The sequence below is a fragment of the Gallus gallus genome, chromosome 2 (assembly GCF_016699485.2).
Source record: "Gallus gallus isolate bGalGal1 chromosome 2, bGalGal1.mat.broiler.GRCg7b, whole genome shotgun sequence".
Taxonomy (NCBI): domain Eukaryota; kingdom Metazoa; phylum Chordata; class Aves; order Galliformes; family Phasianidae; genus Gallus; species Gallus gallus.
This window is the reverse complement of record NC_052533.1, coordinates 26,272,699-26,296,114: the sequence shown is the minus strand read 5'-3', so window position 1 is coordinate 26,296,114 and position 23,416 is coordinate 26,272,699. Positions and strand designations below refer to the sequence as shown.

Below are 23,416 nucleotides of genomic sequence, written 5' to 3'. Positions count from 1 at the left end.
CCTTTCGTGTGTTCATTCAATATTCATTTTGGCTGCTACTGCTATACTATGTAAATGAGAAATGAATAGTTAGAGGAACTAATGATAAAAAACTAAAAAATTAAAAAAAAAAGTTTGGAGAACTGATTTAAAAGCTGAATAATATTTTGAGAACTAGCTTAAGTTTATGGTAAGCGTAAAGGAAAAGATTTTATTACAGGTTATGGCAGTAACAGAAAGCCAGATAGTTCTGCATTGTGAGCTGTCAGCCTTTCATGTTTGCATACATGCTAGAATACACTTCAGGTTATCATATTGCACCACTGCTGCAAGCTGGAGGCTCTCAATACCTTTGGTGCACATAATGATTTTCAGGGTGTTAGGCAAGAGAATATATATTAAAAAGTGGCAAACAGAAGGAATTTTGTTTGTTCAAAGTGCTGAATTAAGTTTTCAGACCTGACTGTCTAGGGAAGAAGAACAAACAAGGAAGAAAATTACTGAGACTGTTTTGTTTCTTTATGTATTTATTGTAGGAAATTTTATTCTTTCCATCTTTATAGCAGATGAAAAAATATTTCCCATCAGTACTGAGAAAGCACATTAAATTCAATCTTTTTTTTTTTCTTACAGAACATATGACTGTGTTTTAGATACTCTAGTTTTCTAATACACAAAAGAAGTACTTGCTGGATTAAAGCAAGTAAAATTTGGTTCATAGAATCATAGGTATTTCAGGGAACGTCTGGAGATCATTGAGTCCAACCCCCTGCTGAAGCAGTTTCTCTAGAGTAGGTTGAGTAGTAAAGCATCCAGATGGATCTTGAATATCTCCAGAGAAGGAATCTTCACCGCCTCTCTGGGCAGCCTGTTCCAGTGCTCTGTCACCCCTAAAGTAAGGAAGTTCTTTTGCATGTTTGTATGGAATTTCCTGTATTCCATTTTTTTCCTATTGCTCCTTGTCCTGTTCTTCACACTACTGAAATGAACCTGGCCCCATCCATTTGACTCTCACCAATTTATAAATTGGTGAGAGTTTATAAGTTGTTTATAAACATTGAGGAGACCCCTTCTCAGTGTTCTCCAAGCTGAACAATCCCACATCTCTCAGCCTTTCCTCATACAGAAGATTTTCCAGGCCCCCTTTATCAACTTTCTCGCCCCTCACTGGACACACTCTAGGAGAACCCTGTGTTTGTTGAACTGGAGAGCCCAGAACTGAACCCAATACTCTGGGTGTGACCTCACCAAGACACAGTAAAAGGGGAGGGTCACCTTCCTCGATCTGCTGGCCACACTCTTTTTAATACACCCCAGGATACCATTGGCCTTCCTGGCCGTGAGGGCACACTGCTGGCTCAAAGCCAACCTGTTGTCCACCAGGACACCCAGGTTCTTCTCCGTGGAGCTTCTTTCCAGCAGGTCAGCTCATAATGTGTACTGGTGCATGCAGTTCTTCCTCCTCGGGTGCAAGACTCTATACTCGCTCTTGTTGAACCTCATCAGGTTTCTCTCTGCACAGTTATTCCAGGAATTTGTGAGATTATAATATTAAACTATTCAGTTAGGGAAACAGTGAGTGTAGCACTTTTTGTGATTTTTGATGTCAGAATTTGGACTGGTGTGGTTTCTCTTTAAGCTTATTTCATATGCACTACATTCATGATTTTAAGTGATATTTCTAAACAAGGTTACGAATTATTTTATTTACTATACCGTCAATAGTATCAGGAGCATCATGTCTATCTTCCTAATGGATGTTAGTAAGGGAAAAATAAAAGTGCCTAGACTTATAAAATGCCTTAATAATTATGTGCAAAGGTTCACAGTTAGATTTCTAAATAGCTGATTTTTCAGACTTTGAAGTTTGCCTTTATCCCATTGTTTGAAAGTGTGCCTGGAAGGTTGGGGGAACAAAGTGAAATTTGCATTTTAGATTCATATACCTTGCTGTATTTTTAATGTTAGTTTTTGCATTTCCTTGTTAACCTGGGGAATGGAAAGAACTTGCCCTTCAGATTCTGAAATTGAACTGCAGTGTCTTATACTCTCAGGAAATAAAAATTTTGACCTAGGTGTCATATCATTTGTAGGCATATTTGATTCTCCATTATCTTCCTCTGAATCTCAGACATTGCTGTGTTTTATTCTGCTAACCTCCTTTCCTTTTTTATCTCCCCTCCATATTCTGAATCCATTTTCTTTGATGCAAACACTGCCTTGTATGTTCTTTTCAACCTCAGAGACATCTGGGAAAGACAAAAGCATTGAATGGAAACGACAGTCAAGGTGATCCATAGCACTCCAGTACGGGAGATGCTGGCATGCAGAGCGTGCAGCAAGTCCTACAGCTCCCAGGGAGCTCCCCATGGGTGGGAATTATATGAAAATAAAGGTTTTGTCTATCAGTGTTCTGCTGCCTTGATACTCCCAATAGTATAAATTATCGGATCTGTGTTTGCAAACACTGCCAGCTTGTCATGTTGGCAGCATCTCAGATTCTATATTAAAAAAAAAAAAAAAAGTTATCAATAATTTATCTAGAATTACAGCATTTTGCTGTATTACTTGTCATTGTACTAGGCAGAGCATCTATATTAGTGAGACCCACTTCCCTGTTCAGACTTTCACGATTAGCTGCTGTCTGTGATAAAAATACCCTTTGCAGCAGTAGTTATTTTTTCTATGTCACCACAACTGCATAAAGCAAATGTAGATAATGCAGGTGTGCTGTATCAACTTACACATGATTCTTGCATTTCAGTGTAACTGAGTGGATCTGCCAAGTGATTCTGGCTGCTACTCTGATCTGGTTCTATTCTCAGTGGCCTGCTGCTGTTCGTTCTGCTTCTTGATGGCTCTGCTATCAGGAGCTGCAGTTTGTATTTGTGGTCGTCTCCTGAGTCCTTCAAAGTCTCTTTGATCTGTGTCTTTCTGACCTCTCTTGAGATTTGCTGCTTACTCTTGAGCTGGATCTTGTAATACTCTTGTCCTTCTGCCTCCCATCCCTGTGTCATCCACTTAACCTTCCTGGCCCTCTTCACAGCCTTCTCATAATACAAAGAAAATTTGAGGTCTCCACTACTGTGTACTAGCTTGTTTCTAAACTTAAGAAAAGTAGATTTCTGCTAATCAGTTTCCCAGTAGTCTCTCTAAATGCAATCCTCTCAAAATACTAAAAACTAATCTGCTCATTGTCTTGTGCAGTCAGAGTCTCTCTGGCATTAAACTATTAATGCTACTTACAGACACCAAACTAGTAATACAAATGGGTCAAAACCAGTTCTTGCTAAAAGTACAGCAAAATTCAGCTGAAATCGGTGCAAATCATGTTTGTTAAAAATGAGAGTAACATCTTGTTTGATGCTTTTAAGACTTCCATGGTTGCAAGTTTGTTTTTTTATGTTTGGGGCTTTGTATTTTTATACTTGTATGGGGAAAAAAGCTTAAGGGATTTTCACATAGCCTTATTTGCCCAGGCTCAAAGCTCAAAATAAGTTTGTTTTTTTGCTTTCAAATAATGTTAATTTTAATATCTGAAATACTATATAAGGTACCAAATACTGCAATAGCTTTATTTCACCTCAGTTAGCTGCAAGGTTATTGCTGTTTTAGTGGGGTATTTGTCTTGATTTTTGACTCCATCGTGATCACTTCAAGGAATTTCAGTATAAACTTATAGCAATGGCTAATTCACTCCCTTCCCTGCTCTCCAACAAAAATAAATGTTAATCCTCTAGAAGCTTAGGAGGAATCTTAATATTGTATTCTACAGTAATCTCTTTAGAAGACAAAGAATTACAAATGACATGTTAAACTCACTGTGACTTCAGTGACAACTCCCAACAACAGAAAGGATGCAAGCTTCCAATTTATTTCTGTATTTACCATCTTTCAAATGCCAATTAAGCAACGTGCAGATAAATTATGTTATTTTCTGGAGACAAGTGCAGCCCAGTCCAGGTAAAGTGTGAGACATCCATCTAAATCTGTTTAAAACAAAATCCCAAGAAAGACTACTCCATGTTCACAACAGCAGCTATCTCCCCAGTGCCAAACATGTATCATGTTGTCTGCTTGCAACTGGATCAGCGCACAGCAGGGAGAGCAAGTGTGTGTGAAGACTGCTGCTGTGGGAAGTAGAGAACCTAAGGAATATTCATAAAGAGTGAATTAAAACATTATATGAGGCCGTGATTAGGCTCGACAGCTTTCCTAAAGAGTTTCTGTTGTTGTTACTAGTGCTTAGCATCGGCTGAGGTTTTGTGAAAGAGCAGCTGCCCCCACCCCCCTGCAGCCTTAACGAGATGGTGGTGGTTGAAATCTGTGTGGGATGTTTTGCTGTTCTCACTCTTTCTTTGCAGAGTTGCATATCTATGCTATATGATTTTCTGCTAGATTATCTTTTCCCAAAAATTCACATATAAAAATGTCTGCAGCCTATGTTGAACACAAATCGACTTGCTCCTAGCTGTCAGTCTGTCTGTTCTCTTCAGTCTCGTGTATGAATTTCAATCTGCAGATCAGCTGCATACATAGGAAAGTGTGTAAGTACTGCCTATAATAATGATTTATTATAAAAAAAAATACGTTGCAGGTGTTCTGTACTTGATTATTATCATACCTCAAAATGATTTTAGTCATTCAAAATCTCTGTCTTTGCTATTTTTTTTCATCATATGTTGAGAATCTTCAGTACTGTCTTGACCAGCAGGCAAAGGGATAATGGAAGCGTGTGTTGGGTGCCTTCTCTTCAATCTATGGCAATGAAAACAAAAATGGCAGTGGATTAGGATTACTTTGAGATGCATTCTTTTTGTTATTTGGATCAAATTGCAAAGCCACTTTACTCAGTTCAGAGACATTTATTTGCCCGCTTTTCTGTGATTATTTTCAAATGAGCCATGTCTGGCATTGACCCTCGCAATGTCTTTAAGGACACTTAAGATATGAATGAGCTTTGTAGGCTGTTTGTTTTCATCAAGAGAGAGAGATGGGTAAAGGGAACTGCAGATGATCCTATCTTTTTTTGCATGGTCTATATTGCAGATGTATGGAAACATGAATCCTCTGGTAGGTGCTTGTGGTTAAGAAAAGTCACTCCTAGTTCTATAGTCAGATATGGAACAACTTAATGGGAGATTTCAAAGTTGTGTGCAGATGAAAGCTGACAGAACTTTTGGTTAATGAGTGTTTCAGAAATTGCTTTTAAAAGGGAATGAAAAAGGATTAACTATTTATCAGAATAATTTTGAGCACAGTTTCTGTTCATATTGTTAGAAATATTAACCTCCATTTTATTTTCCCTTTTTTAGAGAAAGTAACAAAATGGGAATTCCTCTTCCCATCTCTTCCTCCCCCCCCCCCTTCATTCATCGTTAAGATAACTACGTATTCTGAAATGAATTCACTGAAGGTTAGCTTAAAACTTGCTCTTATTCTGAATAAGCACTGAATACAAAAGTGTTTCTTCTTATTTTTTTATTATTATTATTATATTATTACTATTTTTATTTTATAAATATTCTCAGGACCCCAACGAGAATTGTGGTTAGTTGTGAAGAAGAGTACCTCTTTCAATTTTTTTTATTTTTTTTTTGCTTTTTGGTGTGACATTCCTCAAAGAAGTAGTTGGTAGAAACCATCTACCTCGGTAGGGGAGACAGTGAGCATGCAAAGAAAAGAAAATTTGAGAGAGTGAGGGGTATATCAGGGGGTAGATGACCAAACTGTGGGAGAAGAGAGATTTCTGGGGACTAGAGGCCACAGGACAGAGTTTAATGCCTCTGGTCGCCATAAAGGTGAGAAGCACTGAGTCACCCCTGAGGTTCAGCAAGCAGGAGAATTGTGTACAAGTCTTTCTTGCTTTTTCTTGCACCTTTCTTTAACACCTGTCCCCTCCCCAAGTTTAATTTTCTGCCCAAATGAAAATTGATTTGGTTTAATGTGGAAGCCCTTTAATCTTTTAAGGGAGCTGAGGGGAGAGATCCTAACCAAGTCCACCCGAAACTTTGTCTCAATTTAGGGCTCTATAATCATAAAAAGAAGGGTGTAGTAAAGTGAAAATTTAAGGTGCTGGAATATTTATAGCCTCATAGTCTAAACAGGTTATTTTGAATGTAAAATTAGGTATCAGTTTATATGTAGATAAAGAGGAGGATCCAATACAATACTAATATTAATTATGTGTTTATAAACCTATATAAAGGTTATAAAGGTATAAGGTATATAAAGAAAACAACTAAGGTGCTGCTTAGTTGTTTTCTTACAGGGCCACATCAGTGTTGTTAGCTGGTACTCACTGACATGCTTTTATAAATTTGCATACTACTTTGCAGCAAAAGCAGAAGAATGCCATTTAGTCTGTCCATGAACCTCATTGTTATTTTGAATGGACAAGCCTATTCTAAAAAGGACATTCTTTTATTTCTTTCCCAATTTCCACACTTGCAGTTTTTGGTATTTACCTATTTTAAATATATTTACATTGTCAAAGGTAATGGTCCATGCATTAATGCTGAGATTTTTAGCATTTGCATAAATATAAACATGTCAATGAATTGGACTGAAAACACTTATATGTGAAGCACTGTTTTTAGAGAGTGCTTTCTTGTATAATTAATGATTGCAAATTTGCTAGAATCCCCTCCAAACTGTTCTTCATGTATAGTAAAGACCTGTAAAAAGAGGGGTTGCTTCAGAGAATGCACATGGCATACATAAGGTGCAGCGGTCTTTTAAGTTGGAAATGTGTACTTTGCAGGCTGAGCTTTATTTTAATGACTATTATTTTAATATCTCTGCTTTAGATAGTGATTTTTGATAGTTTTTTTTCTAGATTTTCTTTCTTTTAATGTTGGTAAGTATTCAAAACAATATTCTGGAGAAATGGTACATCAACTGTGTATAAATACACCTAAATCAAATAGAGCAATGATTATGTCATTTGTAGTAGGCTGGTTAGAGATGGATTAGGATGATCGTGTTGAAATCAAAACTGAAATGTATTTGAATTCAAAATATGTTTATTTTTCTGTGTATCTAGCGAAATATGATTCAAACTTTATCTGCAAGAAACAAGCAAATAATAATAATAAACAACTGGAGGAGTTTCCATGCAGTGAATTGATCTCTGCCACCTGACACTGATATCTAACATTAATGCTTAGGACTTTATGACCACAAACTCTTCTGAGGTGTGCCTTAGCTCAGTGTTTGCCCAAAAATGTTACGATGAGGAACAGAGATTAAGTGCTTGACATCAGTCCTTTCCCCGGTTTGCTGCTGAAGTTGGTGTTGAGTAATCATTCCAGTTTGGGTTGGAAGGGATCTTACAATCATCCAGTTCTAATCCTTGCCCCAGGCAGGGACAAATTCCCCTACATCCAGTGCCACCACACTTGCAGTAAAAAATTTCTTCCCTATATCTAATCTAAACTTGCCCTCTTTTAGTTTAAAGCCGTTACTCTTTGTCCTGTCACTACACTGCCTGAGACCTTCCCCATCTTTCCTGTAGGCCCCTTTAGGTACTGGAAGGCATCTATAAGATCTTTCTGAAGTCTTTTCTTCTCCCAGCTGAACAGCTCTTTGTAGGAGCGGTGTTCCAGCCCTCTGCTCATCCTCATTACCCTCCTCTGGACTCTCTCCGTCAGGTGCATGTACTTTGTATTATTGATGGTCCCAGAGCGGAACACAGTACGCCATGTGGTGTGTTAGAAGAGCAGAGTAGAAAGGAGCGATCACCTCCTTTGACCTGCTAGCTGTGCTTCTTTGTATTCAGACCAGGCTATGATTGCGTTTTTGGGCTGCAGTTGCTGATATTTGCATTAAAACTGGTGGGAGTTTTAAGTTAATGGGAGTCAGTACTAAGGCAGAACTTCATATTCTTTCCAGTAACTCAAAGACAAACTGCTTTAAATAATTTGTATCAGCTATAATTAATTGAACTTACTGGTGTGCCGCACCAGAATTCTTCTGTTAACCTGCTTTGGAAATCATGAAGTCTCCACCCTGCAATTCCGCAACTTTACTCACCAGTAGTCTTGGTACAGTCTCTGGGGTCATCTAGATGAATAAAGATTGAGTGTCTTGATCCAGATTTTTCATGGAACTGTAGCACTCCATGCTCAGAGAAAATGTATTTGGAGCGGCCAACTGTCTGCAGGTAGATGTCTTTTCTTTGTGAAATTGTTATATATATATTTTTTCTCAACTGCTCGTGCTTTTCTTTTTTCACAGTAAGTCAATGAACAATGTGTAAATACCACTTTCCAGATTAGAACTTTATGAGGGAGACCTTAAAAAATGAAAAATATAATTCTTTATCATATGATTTATGCATTTTTTTAGTAGGGCCTGGTGAGTATTGCAGTTTTCAATAATAGAAAAAGGAGCCATGTCAGCTTTCAAGTATATAGATTTTTATTGATCTCGCTGTCACTAATTATAGAAATGTGTGGGGTATTTATTGTATCATATTTATCGTATCATATCATATTTATCATTTATTCCATATAACCATTTCAGACCTTTTCTGGTACAAACACTCCTTAACTTTCCTTTTTCTTTTCCTTTTATAATTATAATAGAGGAAGAATAGCTGTGGCCTACCTGAAATTACCTTTATTTTTTTTTTCCCAAAATGTATAGTCTTGTTCTAATTATGTAACACAGTAAAGCAGAAGGAGAATGGGTACAAAGAGTACAAAGGGAGTAAAATAGAAATGAGAAGCAAGAGATAAGGCAGTCCAAAAAGAGTTTTTACGTAAGTGTGAGAAAGTATTAGATTCATGCCTTGCAGGTAGGACTTTGCTTCATGTTTTCTCAGTCAGAGCCACATTTGTGATAGCTCAGCTCTTAGTTTTCTAATGAGATTAATTCCTTTGTATGTTCTTGAAATTAAATGTTCAGTTTGCCTAGGATAAAAAGTGAAATCTATCCATAATCATAGGAGATGAAGAGTAACCCAGTATTTGTTTTGTGTTTCTCCAAGCCTGAAGTTCTGGAAATACAAAACTGATTCTCTCAACTTGGCTTCACACCATGGTCAAAGAACAACTAGGCATGCAACATCAGTGTCTTCTCTTCTTTTCCAGGTCCGTGGGGGAGATGCATGGGAGATGAATGTGGCCCAGGTGGCATCCAGACTCGAGCAGTGTGGTGTGCCCATGTGGAGGGCTGGACAACACTGCCCACCAACTGCAAGCAGCCAGAGCGGCCGGACAACCAGCAGAGCTGCTTCCGTGTCTGTGACTGGCACAAGGAGCTGTACGACTGGCAGATCGGCACGTGGGATCACTGCCGGCCTGTCCTCTCCCGCAGCCATGAGAAGCCCCAGGAGTGCCTCAGAGGGGAGGATGGCATTCAGACAAGAGACATCACCTGCATCCAGAAGTCCAACGGGGTGCCTGCTGAGGATGTCATCTGTGAGTACTTCGAGCCCAAGCCCCGCCAGGAGCAGGCATGCCTTATCCCATGCCGGCAGGACTGCATTGTGGCTGAGTTTGCCCCTTGGACGGAGTGTTCTAAGACCTGTGGCAGTGGGCTTCAGCATCGAACTCGGCACGTGGTGGCCCCACCGCAGTTTGGTGGGTCTGCTTGCCCAAATCTCACTGAATTTCAGGTCTGTCAGTCTAGCCCATGTGCTGCTGAAGAAAGCCTCTATAGCCTAAATGTGGGACCGTGGAGCGTGTGCTCAGTGCCCCACTCAAGACAAATACGGCAAGCAAGGAAACGAGGGAAGAGCAAAGACAAGGAAAAGGACAGAGAAAAGGCAGTTCGAGATCCCGAGGCTCGTGAATTAATTAAGAAGAAGAGGAATCGAAACAGACAAAACAGACAGGACAACAAATACTGGGACATACAAATTGGGTATCAAACCAGGCAGGTTACATGTACTCACAGAAATGGGAAAACTGCTGCTCTGAGGTAATCACTGTTTCTTCACTTGCAGATTGTTATTTGTCTCTATTAGCTCTAAGACAAAGCACACATAACAGCATGCTGGTATTATTTCACACAAGCCCAAGTCTCAATTTACCACATGTACTATTTCCAGTATGAACATCTCTCATCAAGATCAAAACATTTCTGTGACAAATGTTCAAGCTGTGCTGGGGATCATAGTAAGCATCGCATGAATGTGCACTATTAAGCTGTGCTAACTCCATATTCTCTGTCTGTCTACACAGTTTTCTCTCAAAAACTTGATGAAATTTATCAAATGTCAGCTCTGTTTCTGTGGATTGAGGCAAGTTCTCACCTGCAGGTTTTAATGAGTTGTTCATGTTGGAACAGGTGATGTTATTGCCTGCAAGGCACAAAAGTTTCAGGAGAATGGTCTGGGTATGACATATGATAGAAGGAAGATGCTGCTTGAGAATGCAGCGTTTTGTCCAGTGCCTTTTGTTATGAGAAAGAACATGCAGTATTTATTTGTCCTTCTTGCTTCCTAAGGTGAAATTCCTAAGATTGTGAAACCTTTGTGTGTGTACCTTTTCCCACTATTTTTCATTGGCTTCTGCACCTTTTCCTTCTTTTATTTCTCACTGGCAAACTTTTCATTATCAGCTGTTTTTGTGTTTTCATTTTATTTATTTATTATTGTGCTTTTCAAGATATTAGGTGCTTGCAGATGTTTCCATAACTTTTTCCATAGGCTTCTGAGCACTTTTCTACAACCATGTACTTTTCTACTTGCTTGTTTTGTTTAATGATCTCTTGCTAGTTCATGTTTTTCCCTCTTATCACCCAGAACATCTTTGTCCAACTGGAAGTCTTCTTTCTGTCTCTTCTACCTTTTTATGACTGTGATGTGATTCTTTCTACTTTCTTCCCTCCAATACAGTACGTGATCAATCAGTTTTACTTCATCTGTGAAATGAGTAAGATTCCTTGCTGAATCAGGTTGACATCCATTTCTGCTAGGTAGGCTTTTAATAGCTCTTTTTTTCAGGGTACTTTTCTTTGGAACTTCTGTTATGCCAGTTTAATGTTCCGTCATAGAACTTGCAGGTTAGAAACATATCAGGAATGGTTAGGGAAGTAATCCTTGAATAACTCAGAGTTAGGATAGAATTATTATCTGTACAAGGAATCTCAAAGCCAGAGTGCTCAGGCAGTGTCAGCACAGTCTCAGTGGTGGTACAGAAAGAAGTTGCTCTTACCTCTTCCCTTCCTAGCTTCACATTATGCAGCCCACACTGTGCCGCAGCCCAAGAATGTCATTACTCTTTAAATACAAAGAATAATTTATTAAACACACCAATTGCTAGTAGCTAGCAGCCAGACATTCTGTTTGAAAGTCTCCAAGATTTTCTACGTTTAAACAAATAATTCAGAACTACAATATTTAGAGGAAGGAAAAAAAAAAAAAAAAGGAAGTTGGTGGGGGGAACCTTCCTGTGCTGAGATTCTGATAAATGGCACAAGAAAGATAAAATATAATTGGCAATTTATGACATACATTTCTCATCATCTTTATACTTGCTCTTGAATTCATTCAGATCAGTAATGCTGTTTTAATTGCAGACACCTCAGCATACCATAAATGCACCATATACTCAGGCTGTAGCAAGGAAATGGATGAATTCTATTGCCTGAGGCAGAGAAACAATAGATGGTACAACGTAGAAATTCTTCATTGGAGAGAAAATGGTATAAATGATGCAGTGGATATTTTGATGTCTAATGAATACAATTTTACATTGTAAATGTAGAAAGGATTTATAATATAATAGTCTTCCCATCAAGTTCAGCATATAATCTTTTTTCTTCCAGTTGCATAGTGAAAACAAAAAAAATTGGTTAAATGACTCCTGTGAGAAATACTAGCACTGATACCTTTGCTTTTAAAGACCAAACTATATGTCACCTATATATCTATCAGTTTCTTTTATTCTGTGTTCTCTACTCTGTGGTCAAATGTTTTATTCTATGGTTACCTTTCCAGAATCTCAAACAATAAAATTATTTTTCTACCTGGGTTGTCAGTGCAGCCAGCAAAAATGATTTTATAATCTCCATCCATAGTAGGCATGTTACTAAATAATATGACAAGTAAGGTGACTGGATAACCTGCTGTGCTCATGTGAAATGCTCCTCAGCTTGAATAGTTCATTTTCAGTGAGTTTTGACTTTAGTAATCAGAAACAATCAGCCCCCTGGCAGCGTGACTGGAAGAAGAAAAACCCTCAGGCGAGTAATATTTTTGCAGAAGTAGCAAAATTGTTACAGTATAAAAAGGGTTACAAAAAACAAGTTTCAGAAGGATGCTCCAGAGAAAATGATTCTGTAAAGCTGTCAGCAAAACTTCAAAAAGGCAAATTCTCTAGACACATCAGCACACCAGTCATGGTAAAGAGAAGTGAAAAAAGAAAATCAAAGTGTAATTTATACACTTTATTGCCAAGTGAACAATACATAGTCTCCCGTGAAGGATGAAATATTGGATTTTGTATTGCTTGTTCTGCAACGAGATACGTGTTACATGGCCTGTATTTGCTTTTTGTTTCCTTCAGTCTGAAATTCTGATGCATTGAAAGTATTTTAAAAATAGAATTAGTGGAGAAGAGAGAATTCAATAATTAAAGCTGTCTTCAAAATGACTGCCCTGGATATGCAACAGAACTAAAAGAGTGTCGCTCTTAGTGTAGAGGACTGATCGTCTGAAATGTTTCCTCTTTTTTTCTGATGAAAGTGGAATCTGTCAGAAGTCCCACAGAGAGCCATTAGACTAAAAACTGGCAGTGTAGAGAAACACAGTGTGTGTGTAAAAATTGGAGTTGCAACTCTTTGCACTATTACAAGTTGTGATGTTTGTTCCTCATGTTAAGCCTTTTTTCTATTACAATTTATACTCAGTTTTCGTTTGCTTCTACTTCACCAGAATTTTAGCATTTAATCTCAAACAGTCCCTCATAACTGTCTTCCTGAGCAGACATGCAGAGAAAATGTTAGCAAAAATGTTTTGGATGTTTTTATACAAGCCTAGAAAATAATACTTTGCTTTTAGAATGTTTTAGCATTCACATGACCATTTCATTGAGAGACTTTGCTAAGATCCTTCTGGACTGGGTAAAGGGTATGAAATTTGGAATGACAGGAGCAGGTTATGGACACAAGCATTTGTAACTGTAGGAACATGGAACAGAGTTAGTGTTCCTTCTTGACCTGTATGGTTCTGTACTTCAGCAAAATATTTGGAAATTCCCTGACAAAATGCATCAAGTTCCCCTCTGGTGGTTGGCTCAATGCTCATGGTGACAGGCTGTTGCTGCCAGGCCAAAAGGCTGCAAGTGGGACTGTATGTAAAACAGTCCTGTTAAAGCTATGAGTTACTATTAAAAAAAACCCCACAACTATTCTGCACATTTATTTCTCACTTGTTTCAATGTAGCTTATTATCTTGCTTAAACTGAAAACAAGATGCTCCTGTCAGCATGGAAGAAGAAATGGAGAAGTAGGAAACGAACCCTTGCAGCTCTTTGGCTGCAGTTGTCCCCCAGAGTGGTTACTGATCCCTTACAGCATCTCTGTAGCAGAGGCTTATTTGAGAAGCTGAACGGTATTGATGGCTTGTAGTTATAATGCAAGAAGCAACAGTAAAATTTTGGTTATATTTAGGGCTTTTATTTCTTTGATGGGAAATCATATGCAATGACAGTATTGGGTAATGGTGGTGGGAAATAGAAGCATTCAAAAATTAAAAAATTCTGAAGTCTTCCTGGGCAGCTTGGTTTAACTGCTTTATGCATTTAATAGTACAATCATATTTCATTTGTTTTACCTCTGTCCTCCTTGGAGAGTAATTATTTACTATTTCTTATCCTCCTCACTGATTCTGTGCATTTGTACAATACCTAGTGAAATATATCTGTGCCTCATAATGAATTAATCTCTCTTGGAATGATATCATTGCTATACTTTACTTAATATACTTTATACCTTAATTCTGGGTTTGGGAGAGACTGAGTTTTTGTTTCTTCCAATACTATATCCGAGAGAAGAGAGATGATGATAATGGGGTTACAATTACTGAAGTGCCCTGCTATTTCCAGGCATGCAGTTTGAGATCTGATTTTTCAGGTTACTTCACGTAGACCTGTACCTGCATAAAGCATATCTGCTGTACTTGTTACTGACCATAAATCTTAAGATGGATACCCAGAGAATTAGAAAATGGCTGTCTGATTTAGGCTGGTGAGCAAGTGATGCTCAGAAATCACTGGCTAAAACAGAGACAGAATCTGATCCTCTAGGGTGACATTTTAATTTCACTGGTCTTTCCCAGTCCTAACCCAGTGCTCATCTTGTGAATCATGCAACAGATGCCTCCTTCCACATTATGAGCTCTCGCTGTCCATTATCATTTGTGTGAAGACTGTGAATTACAAAAAATATTGCATAAACTTGTTACTTTCTATATGCCATTGATCTGGAGAAGGAGAAAAGTCATCCTGAGGTATATATTGTGAGACAGAAAACAGAGAACTTCAGACATACAATGCAGCTGCTTTGTTCTTTGTTCCCTGTCATATAATCCTTGCTTACAAACAGCCTTTAAAGGATTCTGTTCTCTGGGCTTCCACATGAGACAGAAGGCAAGAAAGGGCAGTATGTGGAGGTAGCAGTGGCGATGGTGAAGTAGCTTCAGGGAGGCACACTGCAGGAGTACAAAGGGATGGGTAGCAGTGCAGAGAGGGCTGGTGGTAGAGGTGAAAGTGCATTAGCAAACTTCAGCTTGGTCAATGAAGACCTGGGGAAAGCACACATCTGCATGTCTGAAGGACTGTAGCCATTCTTGTAGAGGAAGTCTCCAAGCTCACCAAACTGTGAGAAGCTGTAGGGGGTTCAGTAGCAGAACACCTTTAAAAATGTCATATTTGGATAATGAGCTGTACACAGTTGTCTTGATAAATTAACTTGGAATTAGTCAGAGCATGTACTGTTAACAAATGCAAAAGAGAGAAGACAATTATTGTGGAAGAAAAACCTCCTGATAACTAAAAACTGAAGAGTAATTGTCAGATGCATTGAGATATAAAATTGTAAAATATTATTAGAGGAACAGGATGCAAACATAATTGCTTCCGTACCACTTTCCATTGTGTTTTTAGAATTTCCATGAATGTGAAAGTCAGAAGCTTCCCCATAGATTTTTAATGTGATTTTCTTTGAGGCAGTAGATGCTGTGGATATGCATAGTATTATTCAATGGGTGTTTCTTTTTATTCTAAGTACCTGCTTCATCATCTTGCTGAGGCTGCTGTTTTGACAGTGGCTTGTCAGTGTTGCTCTACATCTGACACACCACGCCAAAATCTAGATTTAAGATGGAAATGTACACACTGTGCTGAGTAATTGAAACACCAGCAATGAACCATTTATTTATCCACACTGTATTTTAACTCTTCATATAATGAACAGTTGTTTTATTGTTTAGATGTATAGCATTCATATATTTTTTACAGGAAGCATCAAGCTTGGATGCTTTTTGAAATATATTTTTATTCAGATACAAATAATTAGTCTTACCTAGCAAAATAGAATAGTTTGTAATATAATGAAAGACATATAATGAAAGAATAGATACTCTGATAATCTCTCCTGGCCATAAATTCTGCAAATGAACAAATAATTCTATGCGTATGTTCTAAGTAGAATTTCTACTCTTAATTTAGTTGGAGATCAAAGATCTCAGGGCCTAATTCCATTTATTACTGAGCATCTTAATAATGTTCTTCTATACTGCATTTTTATGCCTCTTTTCTGCCTCATCGTAAGAGACTTTAACATTCCAAAATAAGTATGGAGGTTGCTCTGAAAGTAATGCCTCCTATTTATTTTCACGGAAACTACAGTGGCTACAAAGAGCACAATTACACCATTTGATAGAGCAAATCCTCAGCTACAAAACACTCTTTTTTAACATAGTAACCGCTATCCACTATGCTTTTTCTCCCAGAGATCAGCTAGAGCCTGCATGCTGCACTCACAAAAATCTACGCCAGCAGAGGTGACCCACTGTTGCTGTCACCGATGTTGAAAAGCACCACCCACCACCTCACTGTGCTCCCATCCACTGTTTGTATCCATAAATGTTCAGCAAGTGTCAAATAATGCCAGTGGGTGCAATTTTTTCCTCATGAAGGAATTCAGTGAAACATTTTTGCTTCATGTGCACTTCCACGTCAGACACCATTTTGTCAGATTGCCCCTCTGCTGCCATCTGTCACATGGCAACAAAAGGTAACTGAGTATTGGTGAGGAGATTTAGCCTCTACTGCCGTACCACCACCATATGTCTCTGACATTGTAAGCCAAGATAGTAAAATAGGAGGCATTAATTTCAGAGTATTCCTCATGCATACTCATACAATACAAAACAAGCAATATTTTTTAAAAAAACAACATTTTACTTATACAGTCATAGCATCTTTTGAGTTAGAAGGGACTCTTAAAGGTCAGGTAGTCCAATGCCCCTGCCATGAACAGGGACACCTACAGTTGGATCAGGTTGCTCAGAGCCTCATCCAGTCTGACCTTGAACTGTCTCGAGGGACATCCACCACCTCTCTGGGCAACCAGTTCCAGTGCCTCATCACCCTTTTGGTAAAAAGCATCTTCCTTATGTCCAATCTAAATCTCCCCTCTTTTAGTTTGAAACTAAAACATTTCTCCTTTTCCTATCACAACACACCCCGAAAGAGTCTGTTGCCATTCTTTCTTATAGCTCCCCTTTAGGTACTGAAATTCTGCTATTAGGTCTCCCTGAAGCCTTCTCTTCTCCAGGCTGAACAGCCCCTGTTCTCTCAGCCTGTCCCCATAGGAGAGGTGTTCCATCCCTTGGATCATTTTTGTGGCCCTCCTCTGGATGCACTCCAGCAGGTCTGTGTCTCTCTTGTACTGAGTATTCCACATCTGGTTGCAACACTCCAGGTGAAACCTCACTGGCGCAGAGCAGAGGGGCAGGATCACCTCCCTCACTTGGCTGGCCACGTTTCTTTTGATGCAGCCCGTGATACAGTTGGTTTTCTGGGCTGCATGGGCACACTGCTGGCTCATGTTCAGCTGTCATCCAACAGTACCCCCAAGTCCTTTTTGGCAGGGCTGTGCTCTATCCTTATATCCCTCAGCTTGTATTGATAAGTGGGGCTTGCCTTGACCCAGGTGCAAGACCTCTCACTTGGCTCTGTTGAATCTCAAGAAAATCACCTAGGCAAACTGCTTGATATTTCTTGATATTGTTATCACATCACAGTCTTTGAACAGCCCCTCAGTAATACTATGGAATTTATTATTTTATTCTTTCTATTATTTGACTGCTAAACATCTGGGACATACAGTACTCACTTGTTTTCTTCATAAGCTTTATAATGTTGTGGTTCAACGTGTGCAGAGCATCCTCCTAGATGGTGCTGATAATAAAAAATCCGGTCTAGCTCCTAATATTGACTTTTTTATCCAGACATTCAAACTGGAATTGCATGCTGACATGGACAGAATACAGGGAGGAAATCTAAAATAATATCTGAAGTAACTAATATTAATAATATAATTCATATTATTTTAACTTCAGTATTGAATAATATTATTCACAAATTTTGGCTTTTTCTTTGCCGATAACTCCATGAATCTAACTGTTAGGGACAAAGTAAATGCTAATTAATGCTCTGTTATGAAAATTATTCCTGATAAATTTGACTTTGCGTCCCCTTATCCCCTCTCCCCCCCCAAAAAAAGAAGAAAGAAAAAAGATTTCATAAGTGCTCTCTCTATGCTATTGCCAAATAACCTCTTGTTATTTAAAGATTATTTGTAATGTGAGATGAGCATACATGTCACTGTATTATTGGACTGTGAAAGATACTACCTCTATCTAACCAATTCCACTTTCTTGTCTGCTCAGAATCTTGTGATATCTGCAACGGCATCACAGCAACTGTCTCCACTTGCTTGGGTGTTGCAGAATTTCTTCTTGTTTTGCCTGTATTAACCAATATATTTTTCTTCCACATAGTAATTGTATTTTATGTTTATTTTCTTCCATTGTGTCAGAAGCTAAAGTGGTTTTGTTTTCTTCGTAACTATTTTGGCTGTACATATTTGTTGGAACTGTGAAAGAAACATGGGAATAGTGTTGTGAGAAGCACTTATCTGGACAGTATTAGGACTGTAAACAAATAAGAGAGGCCTTATTGTGTGATTCTAACAGACCATTATACTGTGAGGTACTAACATTCTCTCAGAACAATGTACAGTACAAACAATAACAAACAGTGCAGCTGTGGGAAAAATGAATCAGAACTATGTCATGAGGCATACTCATTGCCACCAGGAAAAAATGCAGGCACGTTTTCAGTAACCTTTAAAGAAACAAGTGTGTTCCAGCCTTAAACTGAAACTCTCAAGCATGACTAGACTTTACACTTTATATTTTTTATCTTCATAGTAACTCTTGGGAATGATCTGAATTATGGATTTAAATCAGCTTTCTACTATCCCTGCTGTCTAGCACCTGCTCATTAAACAGAATTATTCTTTTCATTTAATTTTATTTATGAGAAAATAAGCTGGGTTTTCTCTGTAGCAGAGTTTATAACAATCTATTTCAAAATCCAACTGTACCTTTGATGGAAGAATGGTAGAGAGTTCGTATTTGTGTTATTTTAGTGATTAGTGCATCCAACAGGCTGTGTGAACTCTTTGATGAGAACATTGTGTAGAAAATACAATAGCGTCTTGTAATGGACTGGGACATCATGTTTGTTTCTTGTTTCCATATATTGACTCCAAAATCCCTATTACTTATACAGAGCATCTCTTAGGGTTCCATGGTGGTCAGTAAAGAAGAAGGAGGAGACACTACTTCAGCAATATCATAAGTTTAATCTCAAATAACACAACTGTCTAAATTTAGCATAATTGTTGCTGGATTTTCTAGTGCAATCTGACTAATGGAGTGATCATTCAAGGTTGCTGTAAAAAATTTTACACGATTATGTATGCTAGCAACTAAAAGATAGAAGATTTTCAGTAAATATTAAAAGAAAAGCAAAATGTTCTTGTATTAAAATCCCATCTTCATTTTATTCATTGTTTTAAGGATTCTTTGAAGCTGTATCTGTATTCATTTGTGGTTCTACAATGTGTTGCAATAGTCCTGTGTGACCAGCTTAGAGTTTCTTTAATTTTTAAGTATTGTTATTTTGGAGGAGAATAACATATTGATCTTCTTTCTTTGTCAGAGACTTCCTCTAGATTTAGTTTGCCCTTCAATCAAAAATATAATCTGTGTAAGCCTGCTTGTGTATGTGTGTACTGTGGTTTTCAGGTATGTCTAGTGTTGGTGTTCTCTAAGCCATTTGTCATAATTCCAAGTCTTTCTGCAGACAGATTTGTTTGGTTAAACGGTCTTACATGACAGTAGTTTTCATCTTGTGGCTGATGGAAAAGATTGCACACCATTTGTCTAATGACACAATGTCTGATAATATCAGCCAGGATTCAGGAGAGACTGTTAGTGTTCCTGTTGATACCGTTGGTTAGGAGAGATGCCTCATTTCATGCAGGACATGCAAGACTGTGATTGAGTCACATTATTCTGCTCTAAGGGAGTCCAGTGTGCTTTCTTCAGTGCACTAAAAAAATCTTCACTTTTCTTCCTTAGTATATAGATGAAGCCACTTTAAAACCTGTTAAAGGGTTCTAGATTTCTTAACCATGTTATTTATGCTTTGATCTGAAGCATTGTCATGGTTTTGTAACTTCGCTATTGGTATTCCACATCATAACATCATGGACAAAAGAGAAGAACTACGTATCCCAGAGGACCTCACGGTCAGAGAAGGAAGACACATCACGGAAGATACGTCATCTGGTTGCGCGCGGTGCTTCTTCACTTTCGCTTGCTGCCGGGAGAGGAGTGGGTGTGCTTTCCAAGCCGGGCGCCTTCATCAAGTAAGGCTTTCGGTTTCGGAAACTCTCTCACTCTCTCTCTCTCTCCCTCTCTATCGCTCTTTCGCTCTCTCTCCCTCATTCCATTTGGTTTATTATACTTACTCCCAATTAGATTGTATTGTATCGTGTCATCTTGCATCTCAACATCATAGTTAGTAAAATAAGTTCTCCTTCTTAGATTGTTGCCACCGCTTCGTTTTTCTCGGGAAGTGAAGGGGGAGGGGGGCCCACAAGCCTACCGGCCCCCTGTCACGGGCACAGATCTATCTAGGTAACTCCGTGACAATTTTGGTGGAGGATGCGGGCAAGATTCATCTGAAGCTTTAACGTTAGTAAGAAAAAAAGGATTTTGTTAGGCCAGACTGTGAGACTACAAAGCATTGCTGGTGCTGGTGTGACCTTCATAGATTAGATTATAGCCTGGGCAGTCCGCCAAACTCCAGACACTGTACCGAGTGGTTCCCGTTTGTTTTTTTTTTTTTTTCCTCCTTCTCTTTATTCCCCCTTACGTTAGCAGTTATCAACTATGAGGTTGCTCTGTATTGTCAAAGCACTGTATAAGGGATTAAAAGCTATCATGTTCCTTGCCAGTTACCGGTCTATAATTAACCTCTTCATGTCTTGCTGTGGAGTTGTATTCATATACAACCAAGTGAGGGCCCTGATAGAGGCACCTGCCTGGTGGCTTTATGCAATGTGGTATAATTTGAATTTTGAGACCTTCGAACCGGTTTCTAGGCTTCCCTCCCAGTTTGTTGAACGTTTTTCGAACACCGAGTCAGTGTTCATATTTTCGTGCATATTATCGATATCTTTGAATATATTCCTCTTCATTCGTGCTAAGTGGAAGGAGCCTCCTCCAAGACCAGAGAATGATGACTGGCAAGGAATATGGAAAGGTTTAAGAAGAATCTTAGAACCGTGGGGACCCGCCGTGCCATGGGATTTCACCCCTGAACATCTGTGGGATCCCGAGAAACTGAGCCAGCATTTGAGTCAGGGGCAGTGCGGCTTAGATAGATCAAAGGAGGCACGACTCATCTGGGGCTTGGCTTGTGCCTACCGCGCCCTGTATAGTACTGTTTTGGAGAGAGACAGTTTCCGAGCGGAGGTGCAAGCCGAAGGGGGAAATCTCCAAGTCAGACCTGATCAGTCACAACAGACACCAGTAACAGTGTCAGTAGCCCCTGTAGAAGGCAAGAAATGGAAGCGGGTGTCCTCACGTCTAGAGCGAAAAAAGGAAGAAGAAGAAGAAGGAGAGGAAGTGGAAGAGGAGGTGGTAGAGGAAGATCCAGGTGAGGGGACTTCCTCAGAACCAAGAAAAGCAAAAGCAAAAACTAAGAGGCACGAAGAGGACAGCGATGAAGAGGAGATCTCTATTACTGTTCGTCGACCTCTCAAGATGTCTGAGATCATAAGCTCAAGAAAGGAATTTGAACGACGCCCGAATGAAACTGTTGTCACCTGGTTGCTTCGTTGTTGGGATAGTGGGGCCAGTAGCTTGTCTCTAGATGGTAATGAAGCACGCCAATTAGGAGACATTGCTGGAGACAAATCCATCGACAGAGCAATTAGTAGATGTTTGGATGAAGCTGCAACCCTCTGGGACCGAATACTAATAGCTGTGAAGGAAAGGTATCCCTACAAAGAACTTCTGCAGCCTGCAAAGAAAACGTGGAATACAATTGAGAGAGGTATCCAGTATTTGAGGGAAATAGCCCTGGTGGAAATGCTATATGAGTCTAATTTTGTTCCTAATGATCCACGCCAAAACCATGACAAGCATTCAGAAGAAGCTCCCTTTTTCTGTTCAACTACTGAACTATCTTATCTCACACTCGGTATAGGTTTCTCCCTGTCAGAAAGCCTAGTTTTTAGTTGTCATTTTCACTTCTCTTTTTTAATTCATTCATTCAGTCTTGGGTGTTCAATTATTTTATGTTGGTAGGGTTTCACTTTGGAATACTAGGAGAGTTTGTATTTTTGATAAACATGGAGTGACCTTCAAAACAAATGAATTTCTTTTGGATTGTGGGGTAGAACTGCTCAGCCAAGAGAAGGGAGAGCTGGATCCACATCCATTCCTTAGACATCTCTAAGGGGGTAGGATATCTAATCCCTGTGTTGCTTTGGTGTGGTTTCTGACAACAGAGGTGACTATTTTGGATGACTTTGGTGATGTGCTGAGCTCTCCTGACAATGGTTAGATGTAACTCTGTCTGTTTTCCACATCAGGGATCATGCCTGATGTGGGTCAGGCATGCCAGGACTGGAGCAGCCTGAGTAAACCTGTAAGTGCACCTATAGAGAACTCTAGAGCCAGAAGGGCAAAGAGCCTGTGGATGTAGTCTACTACCACATCAAACACTGATCCACGGTTGAAAGATCACATTTTTTAATTTAAATGTAAAATTCTGCTTAAGTCCTTTTTCATTACAGCTCTAACCCTCAGCTTTTTTTCCTTTGAGTGAGAAGAGTTTATGTTGGCATCAGTCCCTGCTGAACCACAGCCATGTTATTCATTTCAGAAGTATAGGAGTCTCTGTATGTAATTAAATGGGAAATCAAATAAAGAAAAAAATATATATCAGAATTACAGGAGAATGTATATGGCGGTGGAAAGTAAGGAGTAATAGCTCTGAAAATGTCATTAAAGAAACCCAACACTGAATGTTGATAAAGGTGGAGGAACAATGAAGACTTGGTAGAATAATGCAGACAAAGAAAAAGTGTTGAAGAGTTTATTTGACTTACACTGACCTTGTCAATTGGGCTGTATTAATGTTTTAGGTAAAAACAGTAAATAGCAGTTCATTCAGCACTGAGTAAATTTCAGCACTGAGTAAATTAAACAAATTTATTGTGAACAATGTTCTCTCCGCTGTATGATTTTAGATTTAAATTCTGAATGCTGCATTGAAGCTCGGTAGCATTTGAACATGAAGAACAGTTGTACTGGGAAAAACACTAAACTGATCTTCAGAATGATGTCCCCTTAAAACTTTGGATGTGTGGACTCATGTTTCCACTAACTTTTGGATTTTTCACATTTCTTCTAATTTGCAGATAGTTTGGGGCATCCTCAGAATGAGTCTCGGAGAGCCCTCAAATCCAGGCCAGTTTTACATATCAGAGTTTCCCAATTAGAAGGAATGAACCTGTGATTGTAGGGTTCTGTGATGTACTTCTGCTTGGGAAGACGTTATGCTAGTTTGTTGGAAAATGGAAGTATGTTGGAGTTGGGAAAGTGTGACCAAATACTTAGCCTCTTTCCATTTCTGTCCTCTTTTGGCTACTGCAAAGACAGGTATTTGACTGTAGGAATCATTGGTTAGAACCATGTTATTTGTCTTTTCTCATTAACTCTTCGTTTCAGTTATCAGTCTTCAGTTATTGATGCATGGAGGAAAAACCCATGAAAGTGGAAAATCTCTTACCTTTATAAGGAAGTTACAAGCTCATGGAATAAAATGAGTTA

The 23,416-nt window shown here is 38.8% G+C and overlaps 1 protein-coding gene across 9 annotated transcripts in view; it reads left to right on the top strand.

Moving 5' to 3' along the window:
• The window catches only part of THSD7A (thrombospondin type 1 domain containing 7A), a 272,803-nt gene that overhangs the window by 135,545 nt on the left and 113,842 nt on the right, over positions 1 to 23,416 (top strand). For all 9 annotated transcript variants that reach the window (XM_015281884.4, XM_025147356.3, XM_046938330.1 and 6 more), the window contains one exon: positions 9,075 to 9,906. In XM_015281884.4, coding sequence (XP_015137370.1) covers positions 9,075 to 9,906 — 832 coding nt within the window. The remainder of the gene's footprint in view (positions 1 to 9,074; positions 9,907 to 23,416) is intronic.